Source organism: Oryctolagus cuniculus, chromosome 14, assembly GCF_051225735.1.
Source record: "Oryctolagus cuniculus isolate XC-2025 breed Fujian yellow rabbit chromosome 14, ASM5122573v1, whole genome shotgun sequence".
NCBI classification, from domain to species: domain Eukaryota; kingdom Metazoa; phylum Chordata; class Mammalia; order Lagomorpha; family Leporidae; genus Oryctolagus; species Oryctolagus cuniculus.
This window is the reverse complement of record NC_142880.1, coordinates 17,382,958-17,403,434: the sequence shown is the minus strand read 5'-3', so window position 1 is coordinate 17,403,434 and position 20,477 is coordinate 17,382,958. Positions and strand designations below refer to the sequence as shown.

The 20,477-nt window shown below is 46.7% G+C and overlaps 1 protein-coding gene across 19 annotated transcripts in view; it reads left to right on the top strand.

The window, feature by feature from the left end:
- MCTP1 (multiple C2 and transmembrane domain containing 1) overlaps nt 1-20,477 on the top strand; it is a 767,919-nt gene that overhangs the window by 663,626 nt on the left and 83,816 nt on the right. For all 19 annotated transcript variants that reach the window (XM_089313022.1, XM_051853978.3, XM_017344604.4 and 16 more), the window contains one exon: nt 4,898-5,017. In XM_089313022.1, the coding sequence (XP_089169148.1) occupies nt 4,898-5,017 (120 nt within the window). The remainder of the gene's footprint in view (nt 1-4,897; nt 5,018-20,477) is intronic.

The window sequence follows — 20,477 nt, the reverse complement described above, 5'->3', positions numbered from 1 at the left end:
AAGTGTCTAAAAAGCGGTAGTCTCTCCCTACAAGCTTTTTCTTGGGGCTGGGACAGGCCCAGATGCCCACAGCGCACAAGCTCCTTGGGATTCTGTTTGTCTCTGGACTATCCCACGGAGGGAGCAGCCCAGATTTCTATACAATGACTTGGCACTACTCTTTTTTCCCCTCCAAGTAGACAGTTAATCTCCATGCTGTGCTTCCCAGAGGTGGGGTAGGCAGTCCTGAGGCCACCAGCGCTGTGATGCGAGGTCACACCCAGATGCCACAGCTCCAGAGACCAACACTACACAGGGTTAGGCCCATGGCCGATGCTGCATTGGACTGTCTTTTGCTGAAGTGGGCTCAGCCCATACTGCTGCAACCAGTGATGCTGGCTGGAACAGCCTCCGTCTGGCCAGAGTCACGGGAGTCCACGTGGCACTAGTCCTGGTCCGGAGACTCCAGCCACAGACGCTGGCCTGGGGACAGAGACTATTAGGATCTGCCCAGCAGTAGGTTTTGCCAGCCTGGCACTGAGCTCCAAGACACAGCTCTGTGCTTGCTGCTGTACCTTACACTCCTATGGTTGGAGCCCTCCCCTTGCTGTCTGCCTCAGATTCGGGGAGAGATGACAACCCTTGGTCGCCGGGGCATTCACTCAGCTGAGTCATGCCTGGGTTGTCACAGCCACCAGGACCTGCACCATCTGTGGGGTATGTTCTGATCTCACACATGATTGGCAGTGATGTAGGGTAAGACACAGGTTGGTCCTAATGGGGTGCAGGTTTCCTCCAGAGTAGCTCTGTGTGCCCCGTCAGCAAGCACTGTGTTGGGCACAAGGTCTCACTGTGGCAGGCAAAGCCCTGAGACACAGTCCTAAGCTCACGCCTGCCCTACTCCCTCGTGGCTGAAGTCCTGTCCAGCTGCCACAGGTTGAGGGAAGGATGATGGAGGCAGTCCTTGGCTACCTGGCTACAGGAAGGTTGGAAGGCTCCGTGTGTAGGGACTGGCCTGGGAGTAGGGGCTGTGGGACCCTGTCCAGAACACCTGTTCAGGTTTTACCACAGCAGATCCGGTGTGTGGTTTCAATTTTAACATCTGGACTTAACTCCCTCTCCCTCCCTCCAGTGGGAGGGGTTTGTCTCCATGCTGGGCTGCTTGGAGTTGGGCGAGGGGTGGTGCAGGCAACTCTTTGCTGCCTGCCTTCTTCAGTGCGTCTTCTCTTGTTGTTATTGGATTAAAACCAGTCACTGCAGGCTCTCCCTTGGCTCCCTGAGCCCCTTTGAAGCCGGCTGGTGCATGACTAGCCGTTTGAATTGACATCTCTATGAGCAGCCAGGTTACCCGAACATCTTACTCAGCTGCCGCCTTGCTCAGCCACGCCCCCACGCATGCATTTATATTGTTAGTCTGTGTTTCAATTCCCCTTCCTCAAACCTTTTGGCATCTTCAATTAGATGTTCAGAAAGAAAAGAAATGCATTGTATTTAGAGTTTATCCAAAGCTCGCTCTCTTTTTTTGTTTAAAGATGTTTTCATCGCTCAGTGCTCCTTAATTACCCACATATTAGATTCTTACAGAACGCACAAGGATCCCTACACCTAAAGTAGTTTCTTCCTGTGTCTCTCTTGTGTCTCTGCAATGCACGTTTTGGTGCCCATGTTGTTAGGATGTGTACATGTCAGAGGGATTCAGGAGCAGCGTTGTGTCCATGCTGAGCAGTGTGTTTTAAGAGCGAGAGGAGGCGGCTGTCCACAATGGGGAAGGGCCCAGAATCTATGCCTAGTGATGAATGCCTGAAGCGACTGGTGACATTGAACGTAGGGGAGAAGAAGGCGTGAGGAATGCCTTGACTACTTGCTGATGCATCATCGGAGAGTCGTTTACCTATGTCGTTCCAGGTCTGCAGTAATCGCCAAGGCGTGGGCATAACAAGGAAGCTAATTCTGACCCCAGCGAGTAGATGTTATAAAAATACATTGTAATAATCATAACATCAATTAAAAGTTGTATCATCTTTGTATTTACTATATAAATTTCAAAAATTAAATAGAGGGGCTGGCATTGTGGCATAGTAAGTAAAGCTGCCGCCTGCAATGCCAGCATCCCATATGGGCACCGGTTCAAGTCCCGGCTACTCTGCTTCCCATCTAGATCTCTGCTGGGGCCTGGGAAAGCAGTGGAGGATGGCCCAAGTCCTTGGGCCCCGTACCCACATGGGAGACCCGGAAGAAGCTCCTGGCTCCTGGCTCCTGGCTCCTGGCTTCGGATTGGCCCAGCTCTGGCTGTTGCAGCCATTTAGGGAGTGAACCAGCAGATGGAAGACTCTCCCTCTCTACCTGCACCTCTGCCTCTCTGTAACTCTACCTTTCAAATAAATAAATAAATATTTTTAAAAATTAAATGAAATATTTTCTTTTTCTAGACATCTTCCTACTTTTCTGATGAAAGAAAAGATATGGTTCATGTGCTGTGGGATTTTGAATTTTGCATATTCAAGAAATTGAATCTATAGTTGCCATGTAATTCTGTCCAAAATTCATTTCTTGGGTTATTAAACCATTATTTGTGCTGTTTGGTGTCTATCTGGGTTATGAGTGTCAAAAGTTCAGTACAACAGGCCAGCGTTGCAGCTCACTAGGCTAATCCTCCGCCTTGCGGCACTGGGACACTGGGTTCTAGTCCCGGTCGGGGCGCTGGATTCTGTCCTGGTTGCCCCTCTTCCAGGCCAGCTCTCTGCTGTGGCCAGGGAGTGCAGTGGAGGATGGCCCAAGTACTTGGGCCCTGCACCCCGTGGGAAACCAGGATAAGTACCTGGCTCCTGCCATTGGATCAGCGCGGTGCGCCGGCTGCAGCACGCTGGCTGCGGCAGCCATTGGAGGGTGAACCAACGGCAAAAAGGAAGACCTTTCTCTCTGTCTCTCTCACTGTCCACTCTGCCTGTCAAAAAAAAAAAAAAAAAAAGTTCAGTACAACATACCCCTTTCAGAATTGAGGTTAAAGTCCAGGTGCCACAGTAGAGCAGAGGTGATCCGTTCCTAGGAGATGGTTCAGAATGTGCAGAGAAGATGTGTATGCGAAGAAGCCAGGCAGGACTCTAAACATATTTTTGCACCAACATGCACTTAGCTTTTAAATCCATTTTCCCAGGAATTTTGTCTTGAGCTTCCCCCAGAGCCTTCTCTCAGGCTATGAAAACTCCAAGGCGGAGCGACTTACCGGGGCGCAGAGCCTGGGTCTCACGCCGGAGCCCTCTGTACCACTTGCCACGGTTTCATTTCTCTGCTACTTGACTCAGCTGCAGGCTTGGCTGAGATTTCTGAAGAAGGCTCAGACGGTCCTCAGGGCCTTTGCTTTGCCTGTCAGACACAAGGGGCTCCGGTCGTCCCATCAGCTCACATTCACAGCTATGCTGTGGTTCTGCTAAAACTTAGTAGGCAATGGCTTCCTAGTTGTGGGTATTAGACTTTGCATGACTAAGCTTGCTGAATTTTATAAGGTATCCATACCTTTTAGACAATAATGGCCTTGGTTTTGCCTACTGAGCACCGTGTTAAATCCTTAACATATTTTAACTGTTTAATTCTCCCAGCTGTAAAGTAGATGCTCTTATGAGCCCCATTCTACACAGGAAGAAACTACAGAGATATGTGAGCTGAAAGAAGATTATGCAGCTACTTAGCATTAGTCAGGAGTAAAGTCCAGCTCTCTCTTTTAAAACATTTTTATTTATTTATCTATTTGAAAAGCACAGTGATAGAGAGGAAGAGACAGAGAAGAGATCTTGCCATCTGCTAATTCCTTCCCCAGATGGCCACAACGGCCCCGGGCTTGGGCCAGGCCTAAGCCAGGAACCTGAAGCTCCCTCCAGGTCTCCCAACATGGGTGAAAGGGGCCCAAGTAGTTGGGCCTTCTGCTGCTGCTTCCCCAGGTGCATGAGCAGGAGGCTGGATTGAACCATTGTCACTAGCTGAGCCTAACACTCCATGCCACGATGCCAGCTCCAAACCCAGCTCTCAAATCCACCTGACTTCCCATTATCTTCACTTGACAGCAGGAGCCAGAGATTTGTCCAGAGTCACAGGGATCTGGGGTTGGGGAGTGAGTCACACCCTATTACGTCCTATGTCATATTGTTTTACAGCGTAAACCCTCTTTGAATGGCTCCATCTGCTTTCCTGAGCTCTTAATCTAACATTTGTCTTACAATCGAAGATAGTTCATATACTTAGAGAGCCAGGTAGTGTTAACAAACAGTGCAAACAGGCATTTGAAATTTTCCTGTGGCAAAACAGCTTGACAAAATGACTGCATTTTCGTTTAATAGCTGTTTGATTTTTATGGCAATGCTGAATGGTAAGCCAACATATTTTTACATTTTTTTCTAATGGTGTTTTTTTTCATAATGTGAAATCTGTGGGATTCTCTGGTGTAGACTTTGGATGTTCCATCTACCTATAATGTTTGTTATATTGTGTTATCCAAATGAAAAAAAAAACTTTGTTAAGTCCCAGAGATTACCCAGCGATTCAAGCCTTATCATTAAAGCAGGTGGACCAGACTGTCCCTGACAACACACTGAAGCTCATACTCTGCCTATTTTCCTCTTACTTTATTTTGTCCAGCTTAACAATAACTCTGCCGGAAGACCGAAATTCAAATCACCTCTTTGACACTGGAATGATACCAGTTTTTCCTTCATAGAAATTAAACAAAGTACCATCTGAATAGGGATTTTTTTGGGAATCAGTTGGGCATTTGGGGAAAAAAAAAATGGCTACTAAGTCCTTAAGGCTTTGTTTTCGAGATCCGTCTCCCTGTGCTGAAGCATTTAGTGTTGTGTGTTTTTGAGGCAGAGTCCATGGAATGAAATGCAGAGTTGACTCATCTCGTTCTCTCTCTTCTCTCCTCCAGCTCTTTCTCTTTGTTGTCTGGAACTTTGAGCTCTACATGATACCGCTGGTCTTGTTGCTGCTGTTAACATGGAACTACTTCTTGATAGTATCAGGGAAAGAGAACCGGCAGCGTGATACGGTAAGTCTCTACTTTCTTACTCGTATGTCCTCGCGTTCTTACTCCTGGTCTCTCAGACAAGATCAGCATTGAGTTTGTTTTTACAAACCAGAGATGCTAACCATACTCAAGTTTTATCAGATCAAAACTCACGACTCTTGGGGCCTAACCCAGAAGAAAACATTGACCTATTTCGAACATTGCTCAGCTTGGTATAAAAGAAAATTCGGAGCACACTACAGAATGAACTATGGTTTGTGTTCGTGGACGGGGGTTACTCCAAGTGATTACTCCCTTTGTTCTCTTTATTGTCTTTATGTCTCAATGAACCCTGCATGAAGACTTAGTTGCAGAACAATTGTTAGTAATACATACGTACACATCATACGTACACACTAATGTATTTTACTTCAGATAGTTTTTACGTTCAGATAGTCATTGGAAGGGAGGCGAGACGCATGATTATTGGCCTACAAAGTATATAAAGTGCTTTAATTTGGTGTACAGACACCAACCAGTTAGCAGTGTATGGAGATAACAGCTCAGGAGCGAAGAGCTTGTACTGACGGAGGGAAAGTGGTCCTGCGTGCACCTGCCCTCTCTGGCATGTTCAAAGGCTTTAGGCTGTGAAGCAGAAGCTGGCACGCCGCCAGGGGCTTCCACGTGCTCCTGGGTGACTCATGCTCCTGTTGATGTCCATTTTTGCGTGAACTGTCTGACGCCTCCTTATGCGGCCGCATTCGGTGTTCTGGGATTCTGTGTTCCCATGGATTATCTGTCACTGCACCCCTAACAAACATACTGTAAAAAGCTTTTCTGCATTTAAGTATAAGGGTATTTCAGAAAGTTTATGGAGAAATGAAATGAAAAGACACATTTATTTGCGTGCAAAACATTTTGAAATCCATGCGTAGTCTTCTCACACGTTTTCTACGAACCTTTTGAAGATCCCTCATATGCATGCGTTTCAAACAGTTTTGCACCCAAATAAGCTCACTTTTTAATTTCATTTTTCTCTCAGCTTTTTAAAGTACCTTTGTCAATGGAGTTGGGGGGGAGTGTGTTCTCCAGATATGACATTTGCCATCTGATAACTTGTTAGATAGCTGTTGAGAGGAATTGAAAAGTGTGTCAGACATGAGAATGTACTTCATAGCTGTCTTTCCTCTTCAGATTACATAGTTTTTTTAAATTCTCCATTTGATTTATAATCAGTGACTTTGGGCCAACTACTGTGCCCACAGTAATGTAGTTATTTGGTCATCTGTTTGGAAATAGGAAAATATTTTACTGTAATAATAAGCATTGTAACAATCTGACAGATATACCTGTCACATTCAAGAACTCCCCCTTTAAAACAACACCAGCAAAATACACTTCCAATGGTAACATTAGCAAGATATACCTCTTCAAAATAATTTCCTCCATCATCAAAACTCTTGAGGTACTCCCACCAAGTACATGGCCAACTTGCCAATAACACACAATGTTCAGTTTGCGAATATATTTCTGTCTCTCCCACTACATTGTGAATTGGAGGGAAGGGACTCTGTTCATCGTCAAATTTGCCACTGTGTCTAGCACATTCTTTGCAAATTAGAGGTGTGCATTTTTCTGTAAAGTTTATGAAACCAAACCTGAGATTGCTAATAGAGATCTTAATGGTTAGGCAGCATCAATAGAAAACAAGTTATTATTATTGGCAAGGATTTTATGGACATATATTTAAATTGCATGCTGACAGACAAGCCCCAGTGCTATAAGCATCAGCGTCGTGGGGACTAATAGGTACTTTTGTCAATTAATCCTGGATGTTTTCTCTAAGAAAATAGAACTCTCTCAGACAGTTGCTTTCTTGTTCCATTTATTTCAGAGAGATTGTCAAGAGAGGAGAATATCTACATTTCACTCAGTTGTCTTGAGACAGATTTGCAAAATAAGATTATTTGCAAATAAGAAAAAGTAGCAATTTAGTTTTAGCTCCTTAATCCTATGAGGGGTCTTATCTTCAATACTTAGAGATTGGTGTGAGCATTCGTAGGGAAGAATCCCTAGTATCTTCTTCAGACTCTCCCCACCTTGACTGGAAAGAACAACTGTTAGAGTAGGGAGATAAGAATATAAAAGATACCCTTAAAATTAAGTCTGTGTAGCATTAAAGCAAAATCCTCTATAGTAGTGTGTAATCTTTCCATTGCCCTTCCTTTTTTTCTGGATTTTAACTCCAAAATAGCACGTTCACCGAATCCTTTCCTGTCCCTCCCATCTGTAGCAGCCTACACACTTTCCCTTTCAGCCGTGGACAACATTGCGTTCCCCAGTACAGCCCACTGTGAGACATTCTATAGTCTAACTCTCACAGAATGCCAAGCACACTCCATAACTCCCAGTAATTGCCTTTTATTTGCCCAAAACACACATATCCACATATTCTGTTCTTCCCAGGCACCAGAGCAGCAATCAGCGTTTCATTCAGCCCCTTCTCCACTGGCTCAGTGGAGACCTTACGTAACTCTTAGATCCAATTTGTCTAATTATGTGTTTTCCGGCATATCCAGCTGTGCATTTGAACTGGTCGCTGTTTTTCAAAAGAAACCTGGATTACACTTGGCTGGTTACAGATTCCGTATATGCACACACACACACACACACACACACGGACATAGGAGGGGACTTCAAAAAGTTTGTGGACAAATGGAATTCACAGATAAGTTGATTTTGGTGCAAGAAACTTGAATCCCATGTGTGGTTTTTTTCTTAATACACGTTTTTCTGTGAAGTTTTCAAGGTGCCTTTAAACACACAAAGACATGCAATGCAAAGTTGGGAGAAATGTTTGTAGGGTTGCCACACCGGGCGTGTGTGAGACTTGCATGGTGTCTAGTGCTGGAAGAATGGTGTTTTGCACTAACTCCCAATTCATATCACAGAAACAGTGCAGAATCTTTGAGCATGTGTGAAAACTTCCCAGGATCTCTGAGTTTGCAAACCAGGAAACTTTCTGTTTTAGGAAAGAGAGAGACAGAAAGAGAATTTTCTGCCTTGAAAAAGCAAAAACAAATAAAAATCTGTACATTCAGCTGAGCAAATTTAATTAGGATAAAAACTATAAGAAAAAAATAAATTAAAATGGCCTTCAGCTGTGGGCAGCAAGAAGAGAAAAGGACATTATATTTCCATGACATAAGAAGTGGAAAGAGGAAAGAAAATAAACACTGTGCAAGAGGAAAAGTGTGTGGATGGGTACAATCCCATCTCCAGTGTACTGGCTGACAGCTGAGACAGACGCAGTGTGTTTGTTATTTCTTTTTTTTTTTTTTTTTTAAGATTTATTTTATTTTTTTGAAAGAGTTACAGAGAGAGGTAGAGACAGAGAGAGAAGCCTTCCATCCGCTGGTTCACTTCCCCAGATGGCCGCAACAGTCGGAGCTGCGCCAATCCGAAGCCAGGAGCCAGGAGCCAGAAGCTTCCTCTGGGTCTCCCTCATGGGTGCAGGGACTTGGGCATCTTCCACTGCTCTCCCAGGCCATAGCAGAGAGCTGGATGGGAAGAGGAGCAGCTGGGACTAGAACCGGTGCCCCAGGCCAGGGCTTTACCCTGCTGCGCCACAGCGCTGGCCCCAGTGTTTATTTCTTAGGGGGACCCTTTCCTTTCTTGGAGGTCCTTCAGACCACTGAACCTCCCTGCCTTGTCCCCACCACGGGGCCTCTTCTTGCTTTAATGAGAAAATAGGGTGTGATCCTTGCTGAATATCTTCTTGCTGCATTTGCTGAGCTGAACTCTTAAGGACCGGAGAAGTACACACTCATTCCAGAGCCTAAGGCTGCAGCCGCAGGGCGTACACGGGGAAGAGGCGTGGTCCACAATGACATCTTACCTACCCTGTTTCCCAGTCAGACTTATTAAGACAAACAATACTGGCTCTGAATCTGCTTAGACTAGAACCATGCCATTAAAATGTGGAGCCTGAGAACTGTTAGGTTTTTGCAGAGAAAGTGATCTCACACGTGCTTCATCCCGAAGCAGCCGTGGCAGGAGAGGTATATGGAGGTAGAAGCGTCACCCTTCTCTTGGATTGAGCCGTCACTCCAAAACCTGGAGGAATTCTCCCGGGACTGACCACTGGGCTTCTACCCACTTGCCAGGAACAGGAACTGTTCCTGTGGGCAGAAACTTTGTGAGTTGGAGCAGATGCCAGGAAATGGCCCTGGCTTTGAGTCTGAAAACTGTTGAACTTTGTTTTACCCCCCGGGTGCTGTGTGAATGATGTGCTTTATATTCCTCACGTCATGGATTCCTTTCCCAGGAGAGAGAAGATGAGCGTAAAAGCCTGACTCAGGGGCCGGTGCTGTGCCACAGCAGGCTAAAGTCCCGGCCTGCAGTGGCGGCATCCCATGTGGGCGCTGGTTCAAGTCTTGGCTGTTCCATTTCCAATCCAGCTCTCTCCTATGGCCTGGGAAAGCAGTAGAGGATGGCTGAAGTCCTTGGGCTCTCCCTTTATCTGTCTGTAACTCTAACTCTCAAGTAAATAAATAAAATCTTTAAAAAAAAGTGGCAGAGTGATTTAACCTCTCTGTCTCTGTTTCCTTGTATACCATGTAGAAATAATGATACAAGATGCAAGACCATTCCCTTCGTTCTCTGAGACGACTTCCCTTTCTCACAGAATAGCTCTTGTTCCCTGGCTCACCACAGATGGAGAGGCTGGGTGAGTCATCTGACCTAAGAGGCCATAGCCCATGAGCCAGCCTTTTTTTTTTTTAATTATTTTATTTATTTGAAAGAGTTACAGAGAGGTGGAGAGAGAGAGAGAGAGAGAGAGAGATCGATCGATCTTCTATTCTGCAGGTTCACTTCCTAAATGATCGCAACAGCTGGAACTGGGATGGTCTGAAGCCTGGAGCCAGGAGCTTCTTCTGGGTCTCCCATTTGGGAGTGCAGGCACCTAAGCACTTGGGTTATGTTCTACTGCTTTCCCAGGCCATAACAGAGAGCTGGATGGGAAAAGAAGCAGCTGGGACTCGAACCAGCACCTATGCGGGATGCTGGCACTGCAGCCAGAGGCTTAGCCCAGTACGCCACAGCACCTACCCCCATCTGCCACTTTCTAGAATACAGATTTGTGCTCCTTGCCGCCAGTCAATCCTGTTTCCTCTTGGAGCTATATTTTGGTGCATAGCAGTTCTCCCTGGGCAAGTGTTTTCCATGAATTAGAGAAATCCCAGTAGCACTAACTCTGCCATCAAACAGATGAACTGATGGTAAACACTCATTTTTTTCCCCACCCCACTTGCCATGTCTTTCTCATTTCTCAATCAGGGAAGCAGAAGGACTATTACTTAGGTCCTGTGTATCGGGCATCCTCAAAGACATCACCTCTTTTTGGTCTTTACAGTAATAATGTCGAGTAAATAATTCACAAAGGGTTTTATCCCCCATTTTACAAATGAGGACAGTGAAGAATCAGTAATGCCCTCCACAGAGCCGGTGAGATGTGAAACCAGTTCTGAAGGCCCGGGCTGCTCCCCTACGAGCTTGGGAACGCGTTCCCCGAGGGGAGCACTTTGTGAGGATCCCAGGTGTCCCCAGATTCCTTCCCTGGGAGGTGCCTGGTGGCTCCTCAATGTGTGGTGCTGGGCATCTACTCTGTCGCAGGCGTCACCATTCATTCCAGACGCATCTGTGTCCCGGGTACCACTTTCCCTCCACTCCCGGTAAGCAGGACAGGAGCAGCCGCAGCCGCAGCCACGGAGTGAGGGACGTCTGGGAATCTCTTTGCTGTCCAGAAACACTCGGAGCAGCGTATTGTTCTTTCTCTAAAAGAACAGTCTTGCTTCCTGGCATGCGGTTCCTCCCACACAGCCATGTCATTTTTCTCATCCACGGTGGCGCGAGAAGACGGAAGAGAAGGGCAGGTGGGTGAGATGGTTCTCTGATTCATGGTGTGACTGGGCCACAAATCGAGACAAAGTCTGCCTCGCTGAGCTCCTCAGGAAGCAGGGAAACGTGTAGTTAGCTCCCCCTGATGACAAAGCAGCCAGTTCTTCTTTTCCTGTTGAGAATAAGATGCTGATCCTTGCTTCTCGATGGGTCTCATCCAAGCAGGCCCTAGAAATACAGGGAAGGAGGAGGATGTCTTTGGCCCCGTAAATGCTGCTGATTGGCCAAACAGCTGATCGTTTGACCCGAGTTTCTGTAAAGCAGACACATGTATCGCATTCTTAGACGGCGCACTCTGGCCCACAGCATCCATGGTGGAGTCGCTGGATACCTGGAATGCTGAGTCAGTGGAGTATGTCTATGGGGCTCCCGAGAGGCCGGCCAGAGCCGAGCCGAGAGAGGAGGGGACTCTGTATGCAGAACGTCTGAGTGCACAGTTGGTCTCCTTCTACAACAGGAGGGGAATTTATCATTCGCTGAAAGCCATGTAGACCACACGTCTCCTGTGCTTGCATCTCCATACCAAAAAAAGACCACACATTCCGAGCTCCGAACAGAAGCCGCACTGAGTCACCCAGCCCGGCAGACGCATCTGAAACGCGATGAGCACTCTTCGTTTCTTCCTGCGATTTCCATAGCAGTTTTTCAGAAGGTTCTGAAGTTTTTCAGTTCTTTTTCAGAAGGTCACCCGCTTGCAAAACTCTGAGGGAGACCATGGGCAGAACCAGGCTGTTAGTCTCCCTACACAACCACTAGCCCACGGACTCCAACAGCCAGTTCCAAGCCCGTGAAAAAGGTCACCCTGCTCAAGGCTGTTCACTGACTTCTGAGCCTCGCTAGATGGCCACTCAGGGCACCCCGGGGTGTCTCAGCACACTGATGGCGTCGCCTCAGCGGGCTGAGGACACAGACCAGCAGGACTGACACCGTTTTCTCCGCCCATCCCAAGCTCCCCTCCCCTGACCGCTGTGTAGGTGACCAGACTTCCCTGAAAAGCCACTCCTGAAGCCCTGTGAACTCAGCCCTGAGCCAAGGTTGCCGGATTTAGCAAACCAAACACAGATGCCCAGTGAAGTTGGAGTGTGAGATGACAGCGCGACACGCATGTTCTACATAGGACTCATCGTTTATCTGAAGTTCCAGTGCAGCCCCATGTTCTGTGTGTGTTCCGGTTGTACTGTGTGCCTGCCTTGAGACCTGTGGGAAGCTGAGGGTAGAAATGCAGTTTGGATCTGCTCTGCTGCTGCCCACACGTCTTAACCACACCACGAGCAGGCCCCACCCAAACTATAGCTTCAGCTTTTGAAAAAACGTCTCATTCCACTGTGTTTGTTTTCACTTCTGGTAATTTTTTAAAAATCTTATTTAAGGGCCGGCGCCGCGGCTCACTAGGCTAATCCTCCGCCTAGCGGCGCCGGCACACCAGGTTCTAGTCCCGGTCGGGGCACCGGATTCTGTCCCGGTTGCCCCTCTTCCAGGCCAGCTCTCTGCTGCGGCCCGGGAGTGCAGTGGAGGATGGCCCAAGTGCTTGGGCCCTGCACCCCATGGGAGACCAGGAGAAGCACCTGGCTCCTGCCTTCGGATCAGCGCGGTGCGCCGGCCGCGGCGGTCATTGGAGGGTGAACCAACGGCAAAAGGAAGACCTTTCTCTCTCTCTCTCACTATCCACTCTGCCTGTCAAAAAAAAAAAAAAAAGTCTATAAAAAAAAATCTTATTTAAGGTAGACAGATTTCATGTGTTTCCTGTGTATGGAATCAGGAACACAGCCACCCTGCCATCCCTTCTGCCCAAGCTCCCACCCTCCTTCCTCCTCCCTCTCCTATTTCTGTTCATAATTTTTACAAAGATCTATTTTCAGTTAACTTTATACTCATAGACTAACCCTACACTAAGTAAAGAGTTCAACAAAAAGAAAGAAGAGCAAAACACGGTTCCTCAACAGTCAAGCCAAGGGCAGTGAACAATCATCGAATCTCAAAATGTCAACTCCACCCCTGTAGATTACCTTTTAGGTAGGTACTCTATAGTTACCATAGATCAGGGGAAACATATACCATTTGTCTTTTTGGACTGGCTTATTTCACTAAGTATAATGATTTCCAGTTGCTTTTTTTTTTTTTTTTTTGCAAAAGACAGGATTTCATTGTTTTTAATCTGCTGAGTAGTACTCCATAGTGTGTGTATACACACACACACATACACACACACCATAATTTCTTTATCCAGTCTTCAGCTGATGGACATTTGGATTGATTCCGTATCTCAGCTATTGTGAATTGAGCTGCAGTGAACAGGGAGGTACAGATAACTCTTTCATATGCTGATTTCACTTAGTTTGGGCAGATTCCCAGGAGTGGATGGCTGGGTCATCTGGTAGGTCTATATTCAGATTTCTGAGGTATCTCCATAGTGTCTTCCACAGTGGCCGCTTTTGGTATTTTTCATTCATTCGTTTTCATTTTGTCTGAAAGGCAGAAAGCCAAATGGACAGAGATCTTCCATCTGCTCATTCGCTCCCCAAATGCCTACAGGACTCAGGGCTGGGCCAGGCTGCAGGCAGAAGCCCAGAACTCCGTCTGGATCTCCCATACACTTGTGCCATCACCTCCTACACATTAGCAGGAAGCTGAATCAGAAGCACAGAGAGGCCAGCGCCGCAGCTCACTAGGCTAATCCTCCACCTGCGGTGCCGGCACACCGGTTCTAGTCCCGATCGGGGCGCTGGATTCTGTCCCGGTTGCCCCTCTTCCAGTCCAGCTCTCTGCTGTGGCCCGGGAAGGCAGTGGAGGATGGCCCAAGTCCTTGGACCCTGCACCCCATGGGAGACCAGGAGGAAGCACCTGGCTCCTGGCTTCAGATCAGCGCAGCGCACAGGCCATAGCAGCCATGGTGAACCAACAGAAGGAAGACCTCTCTCTCTGTCTCTCTCTCACTGTCTACACTGTCTAACTCTGCCTGTTAAAAAAAAAAAAAAAAAAAAAAAAAAGGCAGCAGAGAGACTGGGACTCAAACCAGGCCCTTTGGTACGGGATACTGGCATCCCAGCAGTAGCTTCGGCACTGCACCTGACACCCAACCCATAGCTTTAGCTTTATCTCCCCCATATGCCAGCATGGTTGTTCATTATTATTTTTTGCTTTGCCTCTCTTGTTTGTTTTGGAGTATTCAGTGTTTTTTTTTGTTTGTTTGTTTTTTTTTGAGCAAAAGGTAGAAGTAGTGGCCCAAGAAGGGAAAACAGAAATGGGCCAGACCATGCCCTTGCTCATTGTCATCTCTCACTTGGATAACACTTGTGCAAGGCACAGAGAGAGGTTATGCCATTTGCAAAGGCTCCCACAGCACAGCTGAAAGGGAACCTAGTTCTGACTGGCTCCCAGGCCTGGGTCCTCTGCCTCTCTCTCTATCCCCCCTCCCACAGGCCTAGGAAAAGCAACCACATGATGTCCATGGTGCAGCTGGAGGCGGGGACAGGAAGGGCTGACGTTCCTCCTTTTGGATAGACAGGGAAACTGAGACCTAGGATAAGGTGTTAACCCGCACAGAGCCAGTGAGTTTGGCCAGGGATGCGCTGTGTGGGACAGACACTGTGGTCCCAGTAAGAGCAGCCTAGGCCAGGCCCCAAGCTTAGCTCCAGCTCCTCAGTGTCCTGGAAACTCCCATGGGCACCAGGGACAGGTGTGCAGGAGGCTGGAGCACTTGGTGGCATGCAAGTTCAGGGTCCAAGGTTGCAGTGCCGTGTCCGGGGGCTGTGCTACCACAGAGGGCTGCTGATGACACAGAGTTGGAGGAGAGGCCTCCCACCTGGGCAGAAGACAAGCTTTGGAGAGTGGCGGGGAGTCGCGAGGGTCCATCACCAGAGAGGAGGAGGAGGGTGGGCTGGGCCCAGTGGCAGCAGAAGTTTCTGGAGCATAGTATATTGTAGTTTCCTGGGTCTTCTACACATTCTGTGTCATCTACTGTTTGTTTGTTTTTGTTTTGTTTTTTTTTTTTTTTTTTTTTTTTTTTTTTTTACTTAGAGTTAGACAGTGAGAGAGAGAGAGAAAGGTCTTCCTTCCGTTGGTTCACTCCCCAAATGGCCGCTACAGCCGGTGCTGCGCTGATCCAAAGCCAGGAGCCAGGTGCTTCTCCTGGTCTCCCATGCGGGTGCAGGGCCCAAGCACTTGGGCCATCCTCCACTGCCTTCCCGGGCCACAGCAGAGAGCTGGCCTGGAAGAGGAGCAGCCGGGACTAGAACCCGGCACCCATATGGGATGCTGGTGCTGCAGGCAGAGGATTAATCAAGTGAGCTATGGCGCCAGCCCCCATCTACTGTTTTCTTGAAAATTGCTTATAAATGTAAACATATTTCTTATCACACATATTTAGTTCTTTACAAAAATCAGATCCCACTGAACCCACCGTGAGCTCAAAGCACTCGCTTCGTTTCCTGATCAAACTATATTTTTCAGAAGGGGTTGCTTCACATGTTTTTGCCTTCTCAATAATGGTATAAAGAAAATCCTGAGTGCCTCTCTCGCAATGGCTTTTGGGAGTATCCTTGAAGAATCTCTAGATCAGAGGGTGTGCATTTTGAAGATGTGGGATAGTTAATACTAATTAGCTGCCACCTGTTAAAGTTTTGAAATTATTAACTTGAGAGGTAGAGACAGAGGGAGAGTTCCTACCCATTGGTTCACTTCCCAAATGCCAGCAGCTGGGAACTCAGCTCCAGGCCTCGCATGTGGGTGGCAGGCACCCGGTTACTTGGACCATCACTGCTGCCTCCCTGGGAGTGTGTTAGCAGGAAGCTGGACTCGGGAGTGGAGCTGGGACTCAGCCCAAGCCCTCCAGTGTGGGACGGAGACATCCAGACCATCAGGCTAAACGCTCGCCCTCACCTGTTTGGTGTTAATGTGTTATACGTGTGTGCTTGAGTAACCACTAACTGTCTTGATCATTTCTTCCGGAAAACCATCCTTGACTCCCCACTCTCCCCCCATGCAGCCCTACCAGCTCACACTGGAAGAGGTCAAGTCCACCTCTCTGAGTTCCATCTGTCTGTCTCATGAACTTGTTTAGTATGATGGCTGCCTGTGCGTCCTTCGTAGGCCTAATACAAGTTCTGACAGTGGTCGCTGTGACAGGTGACGCTTCCCCTTCCTCCGTGGTTGCTTGTGATCCCACTTGTTCCTTATCTTGCTGGCCAGAACCCAGGACATCCTACAGCTGCTGATCTTGCCCAAACCTAACGGTCCGCACCAGAGCAGTGTAGTTAAGCTCCACCCACCGCACGTGTTTTCTTTAAATCTGCCGGGTCATAATGCCCCAGGCCTTCATAAAGGCAGAGTCCCGGGAGTCTCTCCTGCCTGCCCCTCTCGCTGCTGCAGCCTCCAGCCACCCCCAGGCTCCCCTCGGCCTCCCATCGCCACCCCTAACCTCTCTGGGGCCTGTAAGTAACCTGTTTCTTTGGTTTTTCTTTGGTCTCATGCATTTCTCTGTCAGGTTCTCCTTATTTCTCACCTGACCCTAACTCTGCTTGTCAGAGCTCTCCCAGAAACTGGCTAGCTTGGCTTATGGCCGCTCTCCAGAGAGAGACTTTAAAACCCAAATTGTCAAAAGCCATAATAAAATTCGCAGCACTTGTGACAACTGTCTCACTGTGGTTCTTCCACCCTAGCCTGTCATTTTTGTAATTCTGTCTTCATGGGTACATTTTTTTTTTAAGATTTATTTATTTGAGAGGCAGAGTTAGAGGAGGAGAGACAGGGAAGTCTTCCATCTGCTTGTTCACTCCCGAAATGGCTGCACCGACCCAGGCTGGGTTCAGGCTGAAGCCAGGAGCTTCTTCCAAGTCTCCCCCGTGGATGCAGAGGCCCAAACACTCAGGCCATCCTCTGCTGCTCTCCAAGGTGCATTAGCAGGGAGCTAGATCAGAAGTAGAGTGGCTGAGACTCAAATTGGTTGCCCCTATGGGATTCTGGCATTGTGTGCTGTGGCTTTAGCCTACTGAGCCATAGTGCTGGCCCCTATGGGTGCATGCAAACCTAGCTCAGAGCAAGGTGTCTCCGGCATAGCAACATCATACTCAGAAAACACTGGATGAATGAACAAATGCTTTAGTCTGGTCTTTCTTTGCAAGTCAAAGCTTGTCTAATTTTTATGTGTAATTATTTCCAGTCCACAAAATGTCACTGAACATTCATAAGCATTAACAGTGCCATTGGTCAAAAATGATGAAGAAGTGTTCCTTGGAACAGGCCACGGGTCCAGTGGTGAAAATGCTTTTGGGGATGCCCACATCCCATATTAGAGTGCCGGGGTTCAAGTCTCAACTCCATTTCAGTGCCAGCTTCCTGCTAATGTGCGTGCTGGGAGGCAGCAGGGGGTGGCCCAAGGACATGGGTCTCTGTTACCCAAAGGGAGAAACCCAGGTTGAGGTCCAGGATCCTGGCTTCAGCCTGCCCCAGACCTGGCTGTTGTGGGCATTTGGAGGAGTGAGCCAGTGGATGAATTCTCTCTACCTTTCAGAAAAGTAATAAATGAAATGTTCCTTGCTCACGTTTAGGCAAGGAAACAACGAAATTCAGAGCATTAATATACTGGTGCAGTGATAGAGATCTGCATACAATAATGTAGATATGCCCGCAAAAGGCAAATCTTCCAAGAATGTGTGTGCATGTGCACACGCATGTGCAAACACGTGTAAGCGGAAGGAGGGCTAGATGTCGATGAGTCTCTGCAGTTCTTATCTCATGCCTCAGTCTCTCCTTTTCACCAAGTTCATGTTTGCCTTTAATACTTCCTGAGTTGGTTGGCTCTCCTGTTACTCTCAAACTGCAGCTAAACTTAGAATTGGAACAAGAAAGTTGTACCATGGTGGCAGGTGAGTGATACCTGTTCGTGACATGTCAGTTCACATAGAGGAAGATGTGCAGGAAAACACTTCTATTTTCAAAAGTCAATTTACTAAAGATCCTCTTCACTGGACGGCACATTTCTTGCTTGAGATCTTTTAGGACTCAAAAGACAGATGTGGAGTCATCTACCCGTATGCCAGCCAAGAGGTGTTCTCATCTCTGTGCTCCTTCCTAATGTGTTGGCAGAGGGTTTCACTGGGTGTTTGTGGAGCCTTGTTGTCCTTTGTTCAGCAAGGTGACAAGAAACTTCAAGAGCTCAGATAACAAATCAGAAGTGGATGTGCCTTTATCTGCTGGTGGAAAATGTTTACACATCAGAATTCTTATTAGGATTCCATTAAACTTGGGAGTTTTGTATTTTTTAAGCATTGTATGAGATATGTCACTCTAGCTGGGATGGGGAACATTTTATAAGGCCCGTGAAATCATTTGCTCTGGCCTTGCCAAGGCAACTGCAGGTGGGACTCCAAACTGAATAGGTCTACAGCAGGTGAATTCTTCAGTTGGTCATTTTGTGTGGCCCATGAATGATGCGGAAGATACCCAGATGGTCCTCAGCAGAGCAAAGGTTCGCACGCCTGGGAAGCAGACAACCTTAAGGCCTTCTACCAGCTGGACATTCTGGTGACCAGACCGAATCTGCCTTAGGAAGCCATGTTCTCTTATTTGTTCCTTAACTAATTTCATCACACAAGAAAATTAAACAACTACGACACACTGTCACTTACTTTAAAAATAACTGAACGTCCTGTTCTGGTAGCAAGAGAAAGTCAATTTTCCTAAACAAAGTTCCCAGATAAGTAACACTTCCACCAACAACAGGTGTCAAGCCTATATCTCTCCATGTGTTAGAAGAGGCTAAGGTTTGAAATGAGGAAGACCCGGGAATAAATTCCAACCCTTCTACTTGGTAGCTGTACAAATGTATGTATTCCCTCAGTTCTCAGTTTTCTGGGCAGTGGGATGGGGAGCAAAGATACCCCACTGGGGTCTTCCAAGGACTTAAGAGACAATGCACACAATGTGTTGAGCATATGGGCATGCAGTAAGTGCTCAATAAATGACATAGCTAGGCATCTTGCCACATGTGAAACAGGGCAAGCTAACATGGGCCTCACTGCAATTTAGGCTATTGCATATATAACAAAAACAAAATATATATATGATTTTTGTGACAAGTTCCCTTCTCAGTTCTGTTGGAGAGAGTGATTTTTCCATGGCCCTAAGTTGTTTGTCTTGGTTTTAACCTTGTAGGCTAATAGACAGTAGCCACAGTCCCATTTCCGGTGTGCATAGTCCTCCTGCTGGATGTGAAGATAAAAAGTTTCATGGAAAATACATACTATGAAAAAACTATGCATGGATCCCCAGATGATGTTGCACCAAAATAAACTTACCTTTTGATTCCATTTTTCCCATGAGCTTTTTGTAGCTCCTCAGATATGGAAGTCCCAGAAAGACAAACTAATAGCGTACAAAAAAATGTAATATATATAAGCGAAATGACATTTTGAGATTTGATTGTTTACAACCCTTGTCTCTACTGTTAAGGAACAGTATTTTTTCTTCTATTTGTTGGATTCTTTACTTAGTGGAGGGTTAATCTTACAATGTAAAATAAATTCAAAGTGTGTTATTGTAAAAATTAAAAGGATTGGGGGTACTGTGGGAGTGTGGCGGGAAGGGGGGTAGGGTGGGAAGTGTCACTGTGTTCATAAATCCTAAAATTTGTTTGCCTTATATAAATCAAAAATTGAAAAATTATCAAGAAAAAGCATAGGAAGAAATTGGAGCAAAAGCAATTGTCAGCAGATTAAAACACCTTGGAAACTGTATTTTACAGGAATACCATACATGTGGGCCATTTTTATAGGTCATAGCCAGGGAGACGCAAGAGAAGCGTTTCCCCTGATTATTGTAATATGAAGATCCGACGTGCACAGTGGCCAGGGACAAAGGCAGCACTGAGGGCACAGGACAGGGGATTGCACCGAAGTGACCCTGGAGTCTGATGGCCAGCTTCTCCTCCCCAGTAGTCTGACTCAGGAAGTCAGGAAAGGTGCCTAGCAAGCCTGGAGACAGGGACTCATTTTAATAAATCAGAATGGAACATGAAAATGTCAACTTAATCAAGCATTTAAATTTTATTAATCAAGCCTAATTTTTATGAGTGCAAATAATCACTGAAGCTGGACAAATTTGTTCTCGATTGCATCAGAAACATCATTTTAATATTTAATGGACTGATGAATTTAAATGGAGAATTATCTTTATGAAACATGCTCCTCATAATTTGCCATTAAATTGGAAATAAAAAAAAATCAACATAAATCTTACATAAAGGTTATTTAACTAAGTGTTGGTACTATAAATATTATAAATGCATTATGCACTAATTTAGCAATCACACAGTACACTACATAAAGCAGAGATGAGAAGTGGACCAGGCAAGCTTCCCCTAGCATGTAGCGCTCTGTGCCTTAGTGCACGAAGCTTGTGCTGCAGCAGTCATGGGGGTTTTGTGTGAGGTTTCGTGGATTCTTTTCATTCAGGCTTTTATGCTACAGTTCCCCATTCACCACGGAGAGTGCCATCGAAATGGAGGTCTGAACCTGCTAGGGCTTCCTTTGTGAGTTCAGTAATC